The sequence below is a fragment of the Girardinichthys multiradiatus genome, chromosome 13, assembly GCF_021462225.1.
Source record: "Girardinichthys multiradiatus isolate DD_20200921_A chromosome 13, DD_fGirMul_XY1, whole genome shotgun sequence".
Lineage (NCBI taxonomy): Eukaryota > Metazoa > Chordata > Actinopteri > Cyprinodontiformes > Goodeidae > Girardinichthys > Girardinichthys multiradiatus.
This window is the reverse complement of record NC_061806.1, coordinates 21,984,773-22,002,828: the sequence shown is the minus strand read 5'-3', so window position 1 is coordinate 22,002,828 and position 18,056 is coordinate 21,984,773. Positions and strand designations below refer to the sequence as shown.

The window sequence follows — 18,056 nt, the reverse complement described above, 5'->3', positions numbered from 1 at the left end:
ATTTTGAAAAACACATTCTAGCATCGGCTACTTTGGTCTGGCGTCTCTACAAGCAGAGGACATCGATCGATTCCGGGTTTGTGGCACTTCTAACAGCAGCGGAGCAGCCTGTCTGGCGTTTACAGAGCTACTTTGGCAATGTGGAGAGAATGTTTGCCAGTCAGGGTATTCAACCTGTAAGAGTTGTTTTTAACAACGCTAAAAATTGCTTTCTTCACCTTCCGTCGAAGTTGATATCAAACCTTTCCTTACAAGAGGTAGGTTAGCCTAGCTGGAGCCACTCTGCCTTGTGTTGTCAGTCCTGCAACACTTGAATAGTTGATTTGATTCGTCTTGCTCTATTTATGTGTCTCTTCATGCTTTACTTAGTGCGGTCATGTAATTTTAATGTCAGCATGTATGTTTGTTTATTTTCTAGAGTGCTAAACGAAATGTGCCTCATGTCAGTGTTTTCAATATCCTTAAAAGCGATGGTGATAAAGACCCGAATATCTATCTATCCCGTTCCTGTCAAAATGATTTGATTACGTAATATATTAAATATCCTGAACAATTGTTTTTCAAATAGACATTTTGAAAAATGTGGCATGTATTCAACCTCCTTTATTCTGATACACCTACATAAAATCCTCTGCAGCGATTTTCCTTAAGAAGTCACTTAATTACTTATTAATAGTCCATCTGTGTGTGATTTCTCACAGAAAAATCAAAATAAACGTTTTGCCCTACATGCTAAATGCCAGTTTAGGCAGAAAAGGAACATTGTGCAGTGTGAAGTCTCCATGGTGAAACACGGGGGTGGGAGAACCATGGTGCTTTTAATAATTGATGGGAAGATATATTGGGTTAAATACAGGGCAACCCCCGACGAAAACCGGCTGCAAAAGACTTCCAGTCTGAATGAGCCTAAACATACAGTCAGAACCTAGATTTAAGCATATTCTTGTGTTAGAAGGTCCAGTCAAAGGTCAAAGCTAAATTCAACTGACAATCTGTGACAACACTTGAAAAATGGCTGCTCACAGATGCTCTTTATCCAATCTAATGGAGCTTGAGGTATTATTTTAAAGAACAATGAGCAAAAATATCAGTTTCTAGATATTTTAGATAAAGCTGATAAAGACATATCCCTAAAGACAACTTTTCACTGTAGTTGCAGGAGAAGCCTGAATACTTAAACCATGCTAAAACATGTAAAAAATGGCAAATAACAAGTGTTTTTTTTTTTGTTTTATATCCCATAGAAAGAAACAGACCTTAGATAAATACAAACAAACTGGGTTTGTTTATTATTTTTATCAGAAGTAGAACATAAACACATACAATAGTAAATAGCTGCTCTCATTTTTTACAGCCCATCAGGTTAAAATTCTATGGGGACATTTAATTGCACAAGAGAATATGTTTTTAGGAATCCCCGGGAGGTTTTGTGATTTGTTTCCTGAAACTTTGATCCCATCTTCCACTACAGCTGAGGTGCAACGACACACAAGCATAGTTTGAATTGTTGGTTCAAGCAGTACAAGATTTTTCCTGGAACCCACATGTTTTCTGTCTGTTTTAGAACCAGGCTTTGGAGCTGTCCTGGGGCAATGGATCTCCAGTGTTTCTCAGCTGGACTCGATACAGGGCTTCCTGCGGCCCAGATGACCACAACGTGGAGCTGTGTCGGCAACTTGGAGAGAAGCTGGGCTTGAAGGACGGAGAACAAGTTGAGCCTGTTTTTGCTTGATTTGTTGTTTTGCATTTACTATATGACACAAAACCCAGACATCCCTTGTTACGTAAAAGAGTGGTCTGAGTTGATCTTAATATTGTTTTATTGATATTGTGATTTCTTTTAGGGTTTTCTTAGGCCGTGCCATCAAGTCTCATCTTTAAATCAGGTGTTTGTGGAACCTTTGTCGTCTGATGACTGGGAGATCTTGGTGAGTGGTGGGAGCGTTGCATCTATGTTTGAAACTCTTTCAGCCTCAAAATGGTGACAGTGCTTGTAAAAGTTTTTTTACACTGCTGGAACAGTTTCATATTACAAACATGGCAAATCGCAAACGTTTGCCGTGCATTTGTATTCAGCCCCACTGAGTCAAGACTTTGTAGAACCACCTTTCACTCCACTTACAACCGCAAGTCTTTTGGGGCGTGTCTCTACCACCTTTGCTCATCTACAGAATACATTTTTTGCCCGTCTTCTGTATAAACTTGTTGCAGCTCAGTCAGAACGGACTGAAAATATTTGGGAACATCAATTTTTAAGTCTTGCCAAACATTCCTAATTTAATTTAGGTCTGAACTTTGACTGGGCCATTCTCACACATGAATATGGTTTGATCTAAACCATTCCATTGTAGCTCTGCCTGTATGTTTGGAGTTTAGTGGCCCTCAGCCATACAATCAAGTTTTACCTTGTATTTAGCTTCATCCATCTTCCCATCAATCCGGCTCAGCGTCTCAGGTGAAGAAAAACATTTCCAAAGCATGATGCTGCCATTACCTTGTTTCACCACGGGCATGATGTGTAGTGTTAGTTTTGTGCTACACATAAAAATTCAGCATTTTGGCCAAAAAGTAAAATTTTGGGTCTCCTGTGATTAGAGCGCCATGTTCCACTTGTTAGCTGTGGCTTCTACAAGGGTTTTGGGAAGCTGCAAGTGGGACGTCTGATGGCTTTCTTTAAACAATATTCTTACCATTTTGTTTTTACCACTCAGACATAAAGGCCAAAATTTATGGAGTGCTTGACTAACGGTTGTCCTAAAGACAGATTCTCCCACTTTAGCTGTTAATAGCAGCAGTCAGAGGTGACTTGTGGACCACATCTCTGATAAATGCTTTCCTTGTCCTTACAAATACATACCAGATGTTTCAGATTTTTTTTAAAGATTTTTAAAACAATTTATGTGCTACTTCCTGTTGATAACATAAAATCCCATTAAAATTTTTTATACATTATAGTGGTTTAAAAACTTTTGCCAGGATTTATATGTGAATGTTATATATTTCTGTATTTTTTTATGTTGCTGTTTTTATCTGAAATCACATGCATCCCTGAATTTTTTTTTGTCTCACCTGTTTCATGTGACTGACACTTCCAGGAGCTTCACAGTTCTGTGTTGGAGCAGCAGCTTCTGGATCAAATCAGAGTGGTTTTCCAGCCTGCCGTCTTTCCTGTGTGGGTGGACAATCATACAGTAATCTACATTAGAATAGGTCTGTGTTCATTTGGCTATTTTTTATTTACATCTCTGCTCCAAGGTTATATTCTTGGATAATATTCATAAGCGCGCTACCATCTGTTTTAATTCAACACAGCTTCCGTCTCTCCATTTGCACCGTATGGTCGTTTGGAGCAGTTCACTGAGCTCGTGGTGTCTCCAAAGATCCGCCCTGGAATCGGCGACCTTAGTGATGCTATTGCGAGATCCCGCCTTGATCAACGATTTCACTCCCAGCCAGACATGGGTCTGTCTCCCCCCTCAGAGCCATCATCGGATAATGCCTCCTGCACTGCTCGCAGCCAACAGTGGGGTGGCATCACTGGCCTGCTCCGTCATATTATAAGGGGCCCTCACAATCCAGTTAAAGAGCAGCCTCCTGTACCCGGCATCCCTGTCATCTTTCCCGACTCTATCTACAGAGTGTGTGGTGCACCTCCGGACTCCTTTTGTACCATGAGTCACATTGCTGATGGTGTTATTCACATTTTTTCTTGGAGCCCTAGTCTGAACACAACAGTAAGAGGAAGTCAGTCTGTAGTGACGTATGGCCGTCTTTTCAAGGTATTGTCCCCTAAAGAAGCGAAAGACAAAGCAAAGCAGGCCATGGAGAAAATGAAGAATGTAGGACTGGACAAAGATAAAGGTGTGAAAGGAGGAGAGGAGGCGAAGGAGGAGAAAGCCACTGTAGTTAGGGTTGTGTGCCACGATGCTGAGATGCTGGAGAGGGGTCATAACAAGGGGGAGATCCATAGTGGAAAAGTATGGGTAAGGACAAATATTCATTAATCCAAAATCATTTCTGGGACAATGGTTTTATTGGAATTGTTTAACTTTATGGCGTTACAATCACAAACTTCAATGCATTTTTTGCGTTTTTTATTTAGACCAGAACAAAGTAGTGCATAGTTACAAAGTGGAAGAAAACTGATCATGTGTTTTCAAAAATGTATTGCGATTGAAAATCTGAAAAGTGTTGCAGTTCAGGCTGCAAGTTTTTGTCGGTTTGTCTCTACCAGCTTTCCTCAACTAGAGAGTGAAACTGTTGCCTATTATTCTTAGCAAAATACCTCAGGCTCGGTGAGACTGGATAGATAGCATCTGTGAAGTTTTCATGTCTTACAACAAATTCTCAATTGACTTTAGCTTTGGATTTTGTCTGGGGCATTTTAACACATGAATATTATTTGACCTAAACCAATGTAGCGCTGTATGTTTAGGGTCATCGTGCTGCTGAAAGGTGAACCTAAACCACAGTCTTCTGCAGGTTTTCTTTCACTATTGCTCTGTATTTAGCCCCATCCAGGTTCCCATCATCCCTGCCAAGCTTTCTTGTCCAAGCTAAAGACAAGCATCCCCACGATTCTGTCACCACCTTTCTTAGCCCAAAGCATTGTGTGTTTAGGGTTATGTGTAGTGTTAGTTTTTCTTCAAGTAGGCCAAAAATATCCATTTTGTCTGACCTGACCACCTCTATCCAGATGTTTGCTCTGTCCCCTGCATGGTTTGTGACAAACTAAAATATAGCATATTAGCAATGGCTTTCTTCTCGTCACTGTTTCATTAAGGCCAGATTTGTGGGGTGGATAACTAGTAGTTTCCTGCCAACAGATTATCTCACCTGAGCTGTGGATTCTTGCAGGTCCTCCAGAGATACCAAAAGACTCTTGGCTGCTTTGTGTTGAATACTCCTTGCATGACCTTCACATAACAGCATTTATAGCGGTGACTTCTGAAGACCGTTGGTTGGATTCATCCATCCATCCATCCACCCACCCCCCTCCTCCTTCCTTCCTTCTCCACCCACTCCTTTGCACTCCTTTGTGTTGGTCTCTCACATAAAAGCAAATAATACATAATAATAACAATAATACATTGACGTTTGTGGTTGGAATGGATCTAAATGTGGAAAAATAGAGATAGAGAGGCACTGTATATATTCTATAATATCTGTTGCATTTCTCTCAGATACCACAGTCCCTGGCCAGCAAGTTGAACATCCAGCCACATTCATCAGTGAGAATTAAACCCGTGAAATCAGTCATCAAAGTGGCCTTTAACATCCACCTACAGCCTCTAGTACCTCTGGTAGGCACCTGAGTACACATTTGCTACGCTGTGATTGCATTTGTACAGAACTGAGAAAAGATTTGATGTGCCGCTTGTAATGTTGCGATTTCTTTATAATTCAGCCTGAGGAGGACGATGAAGAGATCCAGACGGCTTTCCTCGGTTGGCTGCACACAAAGAGTCATGAACCCTTGGCGTGTCTGACTCCTCGCTCTAGCACTATCATCCTACATGGAAGTGATGGTGATTCATTCTTTTCATTTCTTCTACAAGCTTAAGAAGTGTGATTACAAAGCAAAAACCTCTTATCTTATATCTACGATATAAAAAAAATATATATATTTCTTTTTTCCTATGTTATAGCAAAGCTTGAGTTATCTTTGACGGTGCTGAAACCAGAACCAGAGAACGATCCTCCAGACCAGCTGTTTCTGCTAGCACCCACCGTTCTCCAGAAGGAAGACATACAGGTGATACAGGGCATTGATTACAAACAGAAATCCTGGAAACAACCTCTTTTTTTCCAATGCAACTGCCCATGAAGCATATTGACTTATATGAGATTTTGTTACTTTCAGGTGGACAGACAGACAATAGCACAGTCTGCTTTAAAAGCTGAAACTAAAGCATATGAGACAGAGCTCTCCTCCCTACAAATACTTGGGTAAGTTCTTGAAAGAATTGTGCATTGATATTTTTCCGCTTTAATTTACCCTAACATGTTTTCACTTGCTGTTTTTCTTTTTTCCCCAGTGGCATTGATGATCTTATTAAGAGTGGATTTGAGTTTATTTCCCATAACCTGCTGGGTAGCCCACTCTCAAGGGAACTTTGTACCTCTGGGGAGGGACTCAAGGGAGGGGCACTGCTCATCACCGGCGCTAAGGTAGATCTTTACATTTTAAAGTGCCTTGCAAAAATATCCAATTTTACATTACAACTCCAAGCTACAAAGTATTTTTTTATTTTATGTGATGGACCAACATAAAGTAGCATATAATTGTGAATTGAAATAAAAAAAATTGTTTTTAAAAGTGTTAGCAAATACAATTCTAAAAACTGTGCCATGCAGTATCATTCAGTTGTGTATAATACTTTCCAGCCTTTGCTGGTTATGTCTGTATAAGTTTTGAATGTCTGAAAACTAAAGTTTTTCCCATTTTGTTCCTTGTAAAATAACTCAAGTTCAGTCTGATTGGATTGAGAGCATCTTTAAACATCAATTTTCAAGTACTGCCACAAATTCTAAGTGGACTTAGATCTCTTCTCTGACTGGGCCATTTTTACACATGCCCCACAGCATGATGCTGCCACCACCAGGGGATGGTCTGTTCAGTGATAGTTTGCGCTGCCTACATGGCTTGTAGCAAACTACAAAGGTGGGGTATATTTACTAATAGTTACCTTTAAGTCAATTGGTTGCACCCAATTGTACTTAGGGTACCAGAGTGAAGGGGGTTGAATACAAATGCAAACCACACTTTATAGATTTTTAATTGTGGAAGATTTTGAAAACCATATATCATTTCCTCTCCACTTTGTTGGTCCGTTATATAAAATCACAAAAAATACATTCAATTCAATTCAGTTTTATTTATATAACACCAATTCACAACACATGTTGTCTCGAGGCACTTCACAACAGTCAAGTACATACATTCCAATTAATCCTAACCATTGAACAGTGCAGTCAGAGTTAGTTATTTATTCAAATTGGATAAAACGTTTTTCTGTCTAAGGAAACCCAGCAGATTGCATCCAGTCAGTGACTTGCAGCATTCACTCCTCCCGGATGAGCATGTAGAGACAGTGGACAGTCACTGGCGTTGACTTTGCAGCAATCCCTCATACTGAGCATGCATGTAGCGACAGTGGAGAGGAAAAACTCCCTTTTAACAGGAAGAAACCTCCACCAGAACCAGGCTCAGTGTGAGCGGCCATCTGCCACGACCGACTGGGGGTTTGAGAGAACAGAGCAGAGACACAAAGAGAACAAAGAAGCACTGATCCAGGAGTCCTTTCTATGGGAAGGAAAAGTAAATGTTAATGGATGTAGCTCCTTTAGTCGTTTCACCTAGAAGGAAAGAACAGATAAACTCTGAGCCAGTTTTCAAGGTTAGAGTCTGAAAGAGAGCTCATATAATTAGTTACAGTAAAAGCTCAGTCAATTTCCATGTCTAGGAGAGAGAAAGGGTTAAACACTAAAAGACAGGGCCATGTGGATCATCTGTAGAGGGTGAGCATTAAGTTGTTGCCAGCAGAAGCTCGGACGATTCCCCTCTCCAGAAAGGTGTCACAGGTAGACACAGAGCCAGGCCAGGTGTAGCTTCTAGGAGAAAAGAGAGAACAAGGTTAAAAGCTGAAATAACAGCAAATAATGCAAAATTGGAGAGTAGTGTGAGAATGTAGCGAAGAGGGTGAAAGTGGTCATTATGTCCTCCAGCAGCCTAAGCCTATAGCAGCATAACTACACAGATAGTTTCAGTTCAGATTATTTAGTTAAACGGCGCTTATTTACAACAATGTCGTCTCAAGGCACCTCACAAAGGATCCCTCTGATTTTCATTGTTATACTAAAAACCACAAGGATTGGGATACCTCCCTCTGTCAGACTGATTATATCCATTGGAAAGGAGAAGGGGTCATACAGGTAGCAGAAATGGAGGGTGTGTTTGGACCTCAACCATAACTGAGCCAGTTTAGGCTAAACCTGACTCCCCCTTACTCCATCCAACAGGGAGGGAGGAAGGCTCCCTCCCTGATAACCTAAGCCACTCTAACTATAAGCTTTATCAAAAAGGAAAGTTTTAAGCCTAGCCTTAAAAGTAGACAGGGTGTCTGCCTCACGGACTAAAACTGGGAGCTGGTTCCACAGGAGAGGAGCCTGATAACTAAAGGATCTGCCTCCCATTCTACTTCTAGAGACTCTAGGAACCACCAGTAAACCTGCAGTCTGAGAACGAAGTGCTCTGTTAGGAACGTATGGAACAATCAGATCTCTGATGTATGATGGAGCTAGATCATTAAGGGCTTTATATGTGAGGAGGAGAATTTTAAATTCTATTCTGGATTTAACAGGAAGCCAATGAAGGGAAGTTAAAATAGGAGAAATATGATATCTCTTTTTACTTTTCATCAGAACTCTTGCTGCAGCATTTTGAATCAACTGAAGGCTTTTCACTGCATTTTGTGGACATCCTGATAGTAAAGAATTACAATAGTCCAGCCTTGAAGTAACAAATGCATGGACTAGTTTTTCAGCGTCACTCCTAGATAGGATATTTCTAATTTTGGCAATGTTCCGGAGATGAAAGAAGGAAATCCTAGAAACCTGTTTAATATGGGATTTAAATGACATGTCCAGGTCAAAAGTAACACCAAGATTTTTTACTTTATTATCGGAGGTCAATTTAATGCCATCCAGGTTAAGTGATTGACTAAGCAGTTTCTTTTTTAAAGACTCCGGTCCAAAGACGACAACTTCTGTCTTGTCTGAATTTAGAAGCAAAATATTTAAAGTCATCCAAGTTTTTATATCTTCAAGACATGCTTGTAGTCTATCTAACTGGTTGGGCTCATCAGGATTTATGGATAAGTAAAGCTGAGTATCATCAGCGTAACAGTGAACATTTATCCTATGCTGATTGATAATTTGACCTATTGGAAGCATATATATAGTAAAGAGAATTGGCCCAAGTACTGAACCTTGTGGTACTCCACAATTAACCATGGAGTTTAAAGATGATTTATGATTTACATGAACAAACTGGAATCTGTCAGACAGATAAGATTTAAACCGGCCTAGCGCTGTTCCCCTGATCCCTACAGCATATTCCAGCCTTTCTTAGAGAATATTGTGATCGACTGTATCAAATGCAGCACTGAGATCTAACAGGACAAGTACAGACACAAGTCCATTATCTGAGGCCATAAGAATATCATTAGTGACTTTCAGCAGAGCTGTTTCAGTGCTATGATGAGCTCTGAAACCTGACTGAAACTCTTCAAACAGGTCATTGCTGTGTAAATGCTCACACATTTGATCAGAAACTATTTTCCAAAGAATTGTAGATAAGAATGGAAGATTGGATATAGGTCTGTAATTTTTCAAGTCATCTCGATCAAGCGAAGGTTTCTTAAGTAAAGGTTTAATTACAGCTAACTTAAAAGCCTGTGGTACATATCCATTTACTAAAGATAGATTAATCATATCTAAAATGGGGCTGGTAATCAGAGGGAACACTTCCTTAAATAATTTGGTTGGGATTGGGTCTAAAATACAAGTTGAAGGTTTAGATGAAGCTAATATTTCTGATAACTCAGGAAGCTTCACAGGATCAAAACAGTCCAAACACAGATCAGGTTCTACAGTTATTTCCAATGTTGTCTCACTTGCTGAGGATGAAGTAATCATCTTCGGGAGTATGTCAAAGATTTTATTTTTAATAGAATCAATTTTATTTAAGAAGAATCCCATAAAGTCATGACTGCTGAGAGCTAAGGGAATGGATGGCTCAACAGAGCTATGACTCTGTAAGTTTAGCAACTGTACTAAAGAGAAACCTAGGATTATTCTTGTTCTCTTCTATTAATGATGAGAAATAAGATGTTCTAGCTTGGCGAAGTGTCTATTTATACAACAGTAGGCTATTTTTCCAGATTAAGTAGGAATCCTCTAGGTGTGTAGAGCGCCATTTTCTCTCCAATTTTCTAACATTGTGCTTTAAAGAACGCAGCTCTGAATTAAACCAAGGAGCTAGCCTCCTATGATTGATTACCTTCTTTTTCAAGGGGGCTACATTGTCTATTGCTCCACACAATGATGAAGAAACACTATGAACAAAATAATCAATTTGTGAAGGGGCAGATTATTGCCCTCCACTGTGCTTTTCAGTGTTAATGAGGAAATTAAAAGTGGAACAGATTCATTAAAGGTTGTCACAGCATCGCCTGATAATGATCTACTATAATGAAATTTTCTTTCAGGTGTGGAGTACTCGGTTAAATTAAACTCAAGGTTATTAAGACATGGTCAGACAGGACAGAGTTATGAGAGAATATTGTTATTTCTTTACACTCAATGTCATATGTCAGCACAAGGTCCAGAGAATGAAGACAAAGGTGGGTAGGTTTATCAATGTTTTGAGCAAAGCCAATTGAGTCTAAGATAGCATTAACGGCTATATTTAGGCTATCACTTTCAGCGTCAACATGAATGTTAAAATCCCCCATTATAATAACTTTATCTGTATTTAACACTAAATCATTCCAGTTTTCTTTCCAAAATGGGGGAAGGATCAGGTGTGAATAGTTCTGTTAAACACTGATTTATCATTACCATGAAAAAATATAAGAATTGGTCATCCATTGTTAATAACAATAAACTCTAACTGATGATTCAAACAACTAAAAAGTGACAGTGTGATTAGGTTTGTTAATTTTCCACTGTTGATTCCATATAATTATCAATAAATGTTGCGTTTAGATCTCTAATGATTGAATGCATTGTACCTTCCTGTTTGGCAGCACAGTAGCAATGTTTATCTGTTAAAATGAAGTTTCCCATTTTTATGATGGTGTGTGACATATTTGTATACAAAAGAACGGGATTGAATTTAACTGTTTTTATCATAAACAAAATAAATAACACAAAAAATGTTGACAAAATATAGTTATTCATCTAACTAAATACTCTACATTTATTGCAGTTAGTTATGTCAAGTTCTTCACCCATTTCCTCTTGCAGGGGAGTGGGAAGAGCTCTTTAGCCCGAGCCCTTTGCAGAAAAGCCAGAGAGGCTTTGGACGCACACGTGGAGGTGTTGGACTGCAAAAAGCTCCAAGGTCAAGAAACATTTCTTTAATGTGCAGAAGTATCAGAGGCAAGCAAAAACTTTATGGGGTTGTTTCCATTTTAAGGCAAAAGGGCAGACACTGTGAGGCAGATTCTACAGGACATATTTGAACAGGCAGAGTGGAGACAACCCTCTGTGGTCCTGCTCGACGACCTGGATCATTTGACTCATGCACCCACCTCACCTGAACACGAGCACGGGCCTGAGGCGCTCCTGCAGCAGCATATTGCACAAAGTAAGTTTAGAAACCTGTTCTTTTGAATCAGTTGAAGCGTCAGGTCTTGATAAATCTTGTTATTGGCTGCAGGTCTGTATGATATGGTCGATGAGGCTGTGCTGCACTCCGGCCTGGTGTGTCTGGTCATCACCAGCCAGAGCGAGTACTCTCTCCACCCTTCTCTCACAGAGGTCCAGGGGTCCCACCTCATCCAGGGATTTGTAAACATTCAGCCACCAGACCAGGTCAGCACTAACATCCACATGCACACACCGAGGATGCCAAAAATTGTCAAAACAATAAGGATATGTTGCTTTGCAGGCCCAGAGAGCTGAAATCCTGCACCACTTGATCCTGAGGAAGACCTTTCTGTCTGAGGAGACCTTGAAAGATCTTGACCTGGAGGCGGTTGCCAAGAAGACAGAGGGATACACAGCCCAGGATCTCAGTGTGCTGTTGGAGCGTGCCATCCATGCTAACACAATGCAGAGAGGACACAGTGATCAAGGTATGTACAGACTTTAACAAAAAAACATGTTGAAATTCTTTCTTCAGACAGATTTAAAGCTCATTATGCACCCATGTGATCTGTTTTATTAATCTTGATTTGAAGTTGTTTGCAACCTTTATTTCCTAGGTGTCTGTCTCTTATGGAGAGATTTTGTTCATGCTTTCCGTGGGTTCACGCCTCCATCACTGTGGGGTGCAGACCTTCACACACCGAGTGGAGTTGGACTAGAAAGAGTGGGAGGGCTGCGAGAAGTGCGACAGCAACTGATGGACACCATCCTACTCCCTGCTAAGGTCAGGAGACTGCTGCTCACTGCAAGACATCTTCCTGTGTGATTTAGGATGTCGTCATTCTTCTAATCTCCTGATATCATGTTACTGCAAAGATCTGCAGATGCATGTCGATGTTATTTGCCTCCATTAGGTTGTAATATAGAATATACAGTGTGAGCCACATTTATTAGCTGACGTTTAGGCTTCTATAATTTCACAGGGTTGATGGATAGAGCGAAAGATCTTTGAGCACTCCTCTTTGTAAAAACTCTCCAGACCCTCTAAAGTTGATAGTTCTCTCTTCTGTTTTGCTTAATCTAAAGTTTTTTACAGGATTTAGGTCTGCAGACTGAGATAAGTCATAGAGTAATATTGATTTTGTGTCTGATGAACCATTTCAGTCTAGATTTGACCACATGTTTTTTCTTATTATTTGACTGAAAGACCTAATAATGACCCATTTTCTGTTTAAGATCTCCTGTTGTGTTTTAGAGAGTTCAAGATGCCATACCCTCTTAACTCCTAGTGCCCTTGAAGGAGAAATGGGACCACAGAATCACACATCCAGAATGCTTAACGGCAGACATGTGGTGCATTAGCACATATTCATCCTTCCTTCTACACCCTACCAGCCTGGAGGGTTTATTGCATAAAATCTAAGTCCTACTTTTATCTGATTAAAGTGCATGGTTCCAGTTAAAGTTCCTGAGCAGTTAAGGAAACCTCATGTTTATATTTGTGATGGTAGGACAGAAAGGTATTTTTTCTGACCTCCCAAGCAGCTACTTGTTAATAGAGCCTAATGGTTGTGGAGATTTAAGTACTCGTAGTTGCAGTTCTCTAACTGTGAGCTTTAGAGATTTGTTTTTACCTCCCTTACCCTTTTGCTCACTCTGTGTAAGGCCAAAGTAAGCATGGACCTCTGTCAATCCTTGTTTGTCACAGATTTAGTTGTTTTATTTTTTTAAATTTCCCATCATAGATTAGAAAAAAAAAGTTAATTTTGGTCTTTGATGCTTTGCAGTATCCAATCCTCTTCTCTAATCTCCCTATCCGGCATTGCTGTGGAATCCTTCTCTATGGAGCTCCAGGTACAGGGAAGACACTTCTGATCAGGGCTGTGGCCAAAGACAGCGGTATGAACTTCATCAGCATCAAGGTAACTTGGACATCTGTTTGCATAGTCTAAAGGCCTTTAGCCTTGTGTTTGGGGAAAAGAACGTCTTGTTTACTGAGATAAACTTTTACCTATGCAGGGACCTGAACTTCTGAGTAAATACATCGGAGCCAGTGAGCAAGGAGTTCGTGACGTCTTCCAAAGGTAAACCTATTTTTAAGTTTTGCTGTGTTTTTTCAGTATTTCTAAGCAGTATTTCATGTTCCCACTGGGTTGAAGCCCTCCTTTTCACTGTCTCAGGGCTCAAGCTGCCAAACCTTGCATCCTCTTCTTCGATGAGTTTGACTCTCTGGCTCCGAGGAGAGGCCATGACAGCACAGGGGTAACTGACCGTGTGGTCAACCAGCTGCTCACCGAGCTGGATGGGGTGGAGGGGCTGCAGGGTAGGCTCCAAACATCAGTGCAACTTTAACACTTAAAGCTGATGTTATGATAATTGTGTCTGTTTGTCCTCCCCTCTACAGTTCTGTGTAGTTTGTTGGCATTTCTTTCTCTGCACGATTTCATAGCATTTAAAGCAACTCCTTGTTTCCACTTGAACGTAACCACTGCAGCTTCTTGGTTCTTTTCTCTTTCATGTCCTCTGCTGTAGTTTTGCTGCTGTGTTTCGGATCGTACTTTAGCGCAAAAAAGCAAAACTCAGCAACAATCAAATTCAACTGACTTTCATGGATATCTTAGTGCAAGTTTGTCAAAGGAAGCCCAGTCCTTTGTCGAATGAAGGGTTTATATTTGGTGCTTTTGTCTTATGATGGGAAATTATTTCAGAGCTTTTTTAAAAAACGTGACTATCCAAAACCTAGAGGAATCCTTCTTTTTTAATGTTACCGAACCATTTACCTGCCAACTGATCTCTCTCCGACTATGAGGTGAACTTGTGGGGGTCTTCCTACACTAAGAAGCCAATGGTCGACTGCGTTTTCTAAATCTATGATGTGGAAGCCAGGATTGTATGATGATATTGATCAACTAACCCTGATTGTACTGTGTTCTAATTAGGATTGAATTGTAACATCTGTATTGATCTCAACTGAGTTGGCACCATATTGGTTTGTATACAGAAGTACCTTGAGATTACTTGTTTTGTAATTTGTTGCTATATAAGTAAGCTGAATTGCATTGAATTGTACTGAAAAGTGATTTATTTGCACATGTGGGACTAACTTTGACATAATCTTCCCTTTCTGCTGTGTTTTGTAGGGGTATACGTGCTTGCAGCCACCAGCCGTCCAGATCTAATAGACCCAGCCCTGCTGAGACCAGGACGACTGGACAAGTCCCTCTACTGTCCGCTTCCAGATCAGGTGTTTAGACTTAAAAATCATTCATCTGCATCATTTATGATTATAAATGAAGACAACTGCACTAGATATCACACAACATGGCTAAAGTTGCTTTGCTGCTTGTGAATCCTGTGGTGAAAAGTTGTCTCCTTTCTATTGTTTCCAGGAGGCTCGTTTTGAGATCCTGAAGGCTCTAAGTTCTGGACTCTCTCTGGCTCCAGATGTTGACCTAGAACAGCTGGCCGCAGTAACGCAGCAGTTCACCGGGGCAGACTTGAAGGCTCTGCTCTACAATGCACAGCTGGAGGCCGTCCACAGCTCAGGCGTTGGCACCCCGCATGTACGTTCAACCTGGATGTGCATACAGTTATAGGATGTTTTTGATTGATAAAACAAAAGACAAAACGTAGGCGATGATTAACGTTGTGATTCTTCTGGCAATCAGGAGCTGACCTCCACCTCAGACAGCGACATGAGCCTGTCTTCCATGATCTTCCCAAATAACAGCAGCGGCTCAGACGTCTCTGTTGGAGAGGGAGACCAAAGCTTGGTGCTGGACCAGTCGTTGGTTCTTCTGGAGCCTGCCGAGCTTCGAGCGGAACACGAGGAACGCCACGGTAACGTTTGGAGGCTGTATTTCGGAAGTTCTTTTGAGTCGGAGACTGAAAACTCACCAGTTTCAAGACGGGTGAGCTCAAATCACATCATAGCAGAACTTGTTTCCACATATTTCACTTCAGGTATTATTACAGTTAAAGTTGCTACATTAATAAATTGGCTTTTTAAACGAAAGTACCGGGAACTTTGTCACATTCTGTTGCCTCACTGCCACATTTTGTGTATTTTATATGGATTTCATGTTATAGACAGACACAAAGTACTGGTTAATTCTCAAATGGAAGGATATTAATACATTGGTTTTCTTATTTGTTTCACAAATAAAAAAGTGAAAAATGTGACATTTTTCATTTGTAAAAAATCTGGCAAACCACAAATTATTTCCATTTGCCTTTACAAATATTCACAAAAAATACCAATAAAATACATTAATGTTGTTGGTTTAACGCGACGATTGATAACAAGATTTTTGTAGATAGTAGGGGAAGTACTTCTTCAAGGCTCTGTATATGTCTCATCTGAACAGCCTTTTTATAAATTTACTTTTAAGGAAAATGCTGAATCCTGTTGAAAGGTTTTCAGAAACAGCCTCTAGATGTCACTACATCTGTTTCCCTGGACCTCTAACCTTTCTCCAGTTTTGCCTTTGTATTATTAATTACAACAAATACATTTAGACTTGCTTCAGGAGTTTGATTGCACTAAAATTGAGCAACTGTAGCCTCGGTTTTAACATGTATGTGCTTAACAGGATTCACCATGTGTCTCTGGACCCAATTCCAGAGAGCCAGTCAGCAGTTTCCCTCTAGCTTACATGTCCTCCATCCAGTCCGGATACAAAGAGCTCGGCCCTGAGCAGCTGGAGCGCCTGCAGCAGGACATTAAAAACATCAAGAACAGCTACAGGAAAGGAAATGTATGTGAAATGTAATAAAATAAATGTAAATGCTGTTATTTCCTATATTTCTAGTAGTCTGTGCATATCATCAATTAATCTCACCAGTCTGCTCAGTCTATTTCTGCTTTAAATTTCCATGCTGCGCTGATCTTCTCATTGCTAATGGAATGCACAGCAGATTTTAGCATGTACCTGTGTAAGTCTTTGCTTATTTCTGTTTAGGAAGAATTTGTCTGGACGCATTCAGCCTCCAGCCAGCCGGGCCTCCTGCTGTCTCAGACGCACATTAAGTCTGCTTTGGCTGTGACCAGACCCTCACTCAGCCCAGTCGACTGGAGCAAATATGCTCAACTGTGAGTACTTAAAAACAAGAGGGCTCTCAAACAGATTAAAACAGAAATTACTGCAGTAATGTCTTTAAATAGGTTTAGTTTATCAAGCGTGTCATAAGTCCTGCAGTGTCCTACTTGCAGGATGTCTATAAGCATTTATAAAAATGAGGAATCAGGAATATAAATAAAGTTTATCATCGCTCATCATAGCTGTGAAGAAATGGAGCACTAAATCATAGTTTCTAACTCTTTACTTAGGTCTAAAGTGAAAGGTTTGCACACATTATTTTCAGTTTTTCTCATCTAAACCCTTTTTTCATCTTTTAGGTATCAATATTTTGGGGGTTCAGATGACAAATCGCTTCCTCACGTCATGTTTACACCAGGACAACGTGTCACTTTAGCCTGACGGCACATCAACATTTGATTCATAGATTAAAACAGTGATTGTACAATGTTTTTCTACTAATGTGGTGAAATAAAAGATTATGTAATCATTGCACATATGTATAAATTCAGATCTTGTATAATTTTAAAATGTAATTAAAGAAATGAAAATATTTTTGCACATTTGCTACTCATTATTTGTCTGTTTATTTTTTTTTTAGCAGTGTTCCTACGACATCTTGAGAAGTTTTGAGCTTTATTTGACCATTTTCCAGGTCTGGATATGTATGCAAAAAAGAAAACTGAGCATGGAAAAATGTTTGTTCTAGACTTTTTTTTTTTCTCTCATCTTCAGTTTTCTAAAGGACAAAATGTTAAAATGCTTAAATACAGGGATTTTACACTGATCTCTATAAAATTCATTATCCATTCCATTCATTATCTTTTAATTAACAATGTCACACTTTTAACATTTTATCTGTAGACATTAAAAATCAAAAAAGGGCCATTTCACTACTTTTTGGACTTTAGACAACATCAAATTCAAATTGTTAGGAACCTGGGCCTGTATTCCCAAAGAATCCTTAGACTAAAAGTAGCTCCTTGTGACGTCATTCTAAGAAAATATCTTAGTTTCTCAAATTCTAAGATTTTTTCCCTCTGTTAGATAAGTTATTTACGAAGCATCTTAGGCCTTAAGAGAGCTCCTAATGTGAGGAAATGTTAAGTGTAGTGAAGAGTTTTAGTGAGCCTACAAGTGTCTTAAGCAGACATGAGTGTATGTCAGAGAAAAGAGAGATATTCTCTAAACAATGAACAACAGTGAATTAATAATAGCTTACAGTTCGATTGCGCAGGGATCCTCCCCCTTAATAGTTGAGTAAATCAGCACAAACTTCTATAACAATCATACAGTTATTAAGATAGAGATAAGATCAACCTTATCATCCTCCTAAATACTTATAGTGGCAGATTAAAGGTGCACCTCTAGTAAGGTAATATTAGGAAGGATAAAATAAGCTATTGAAAGAATAATAACCATGAATAAAAAGTGAACAATATTACAAACAATATCGAACAGAATTATTTAAATATTTACAGACTGTAAAAGGCTTATATAATAAATTTAGGAAAAATTGAAAAAACTATATATATACATATATATTATATATACACACACAAACTCTAGACAAGTACAACAATCTAAGCACTATATACATAG

At 39.6% G+C, this 18,056-nt stretch overlaps 1 protein-coding gene across 2 annotated transcripts; it reads left to right on the top strand.

Annotated features, from left to right (window-relative positions):
- The first annotated feature begins 41 nt into the window (after positions 1-41).
- pex1 (peroxisomal biogenesis factor 1) lies at positions 42-17,007 on the top strand. 2 transcript variants are annotated; one of them, XM_047384133.1, is made up of 24 exons: positions 42-257; positions 1,565-1,711; positions 1,845-1,928; positions 3,096-3,210; positions 3,313-3,983; positions 5,184-5,303; positions 5,408-5,528; positions 5,649-5,755; positions 5,864-5,949; positions 6,039-6,171; positions 11,032-11,128; positions 11,204-11,374; positions 11,447-11,601; positions 11,678-11,864; positions 11,994-12,160; positions 13,164-13,298; positions 13,396-13,460; positions 13,557-13,699; positions 14,517-14,620; positions 14,766-14,939; positions 15,045-15,287; positions 15,969-16,133; positions 16,338-16,468; positions 16,775-17,007. In XM_047384133.1, the coding sequence occupies exons 1-24, from the start codon at positions 150-152 to the stop codon at positions 16,854-16,856; spliced, it is 3,711 nt and encodes a 1,236-aa protein (XP_047240089.1). In that variant the 5' UTR covers positions 42-149; the 3' UTR covers positions 16,857-17,007. The 2 variants fall into 2 exon arrangements, with proteins under 2 accessions (XP_047240089.1, XP_047240088.1); XM_047384132.1 differs by having other exon boundaries at positions 13,536-13,699.
- The last annotated feature ends 1,049 nt before the right edge of the window (positions 17,008-18,056 follow it).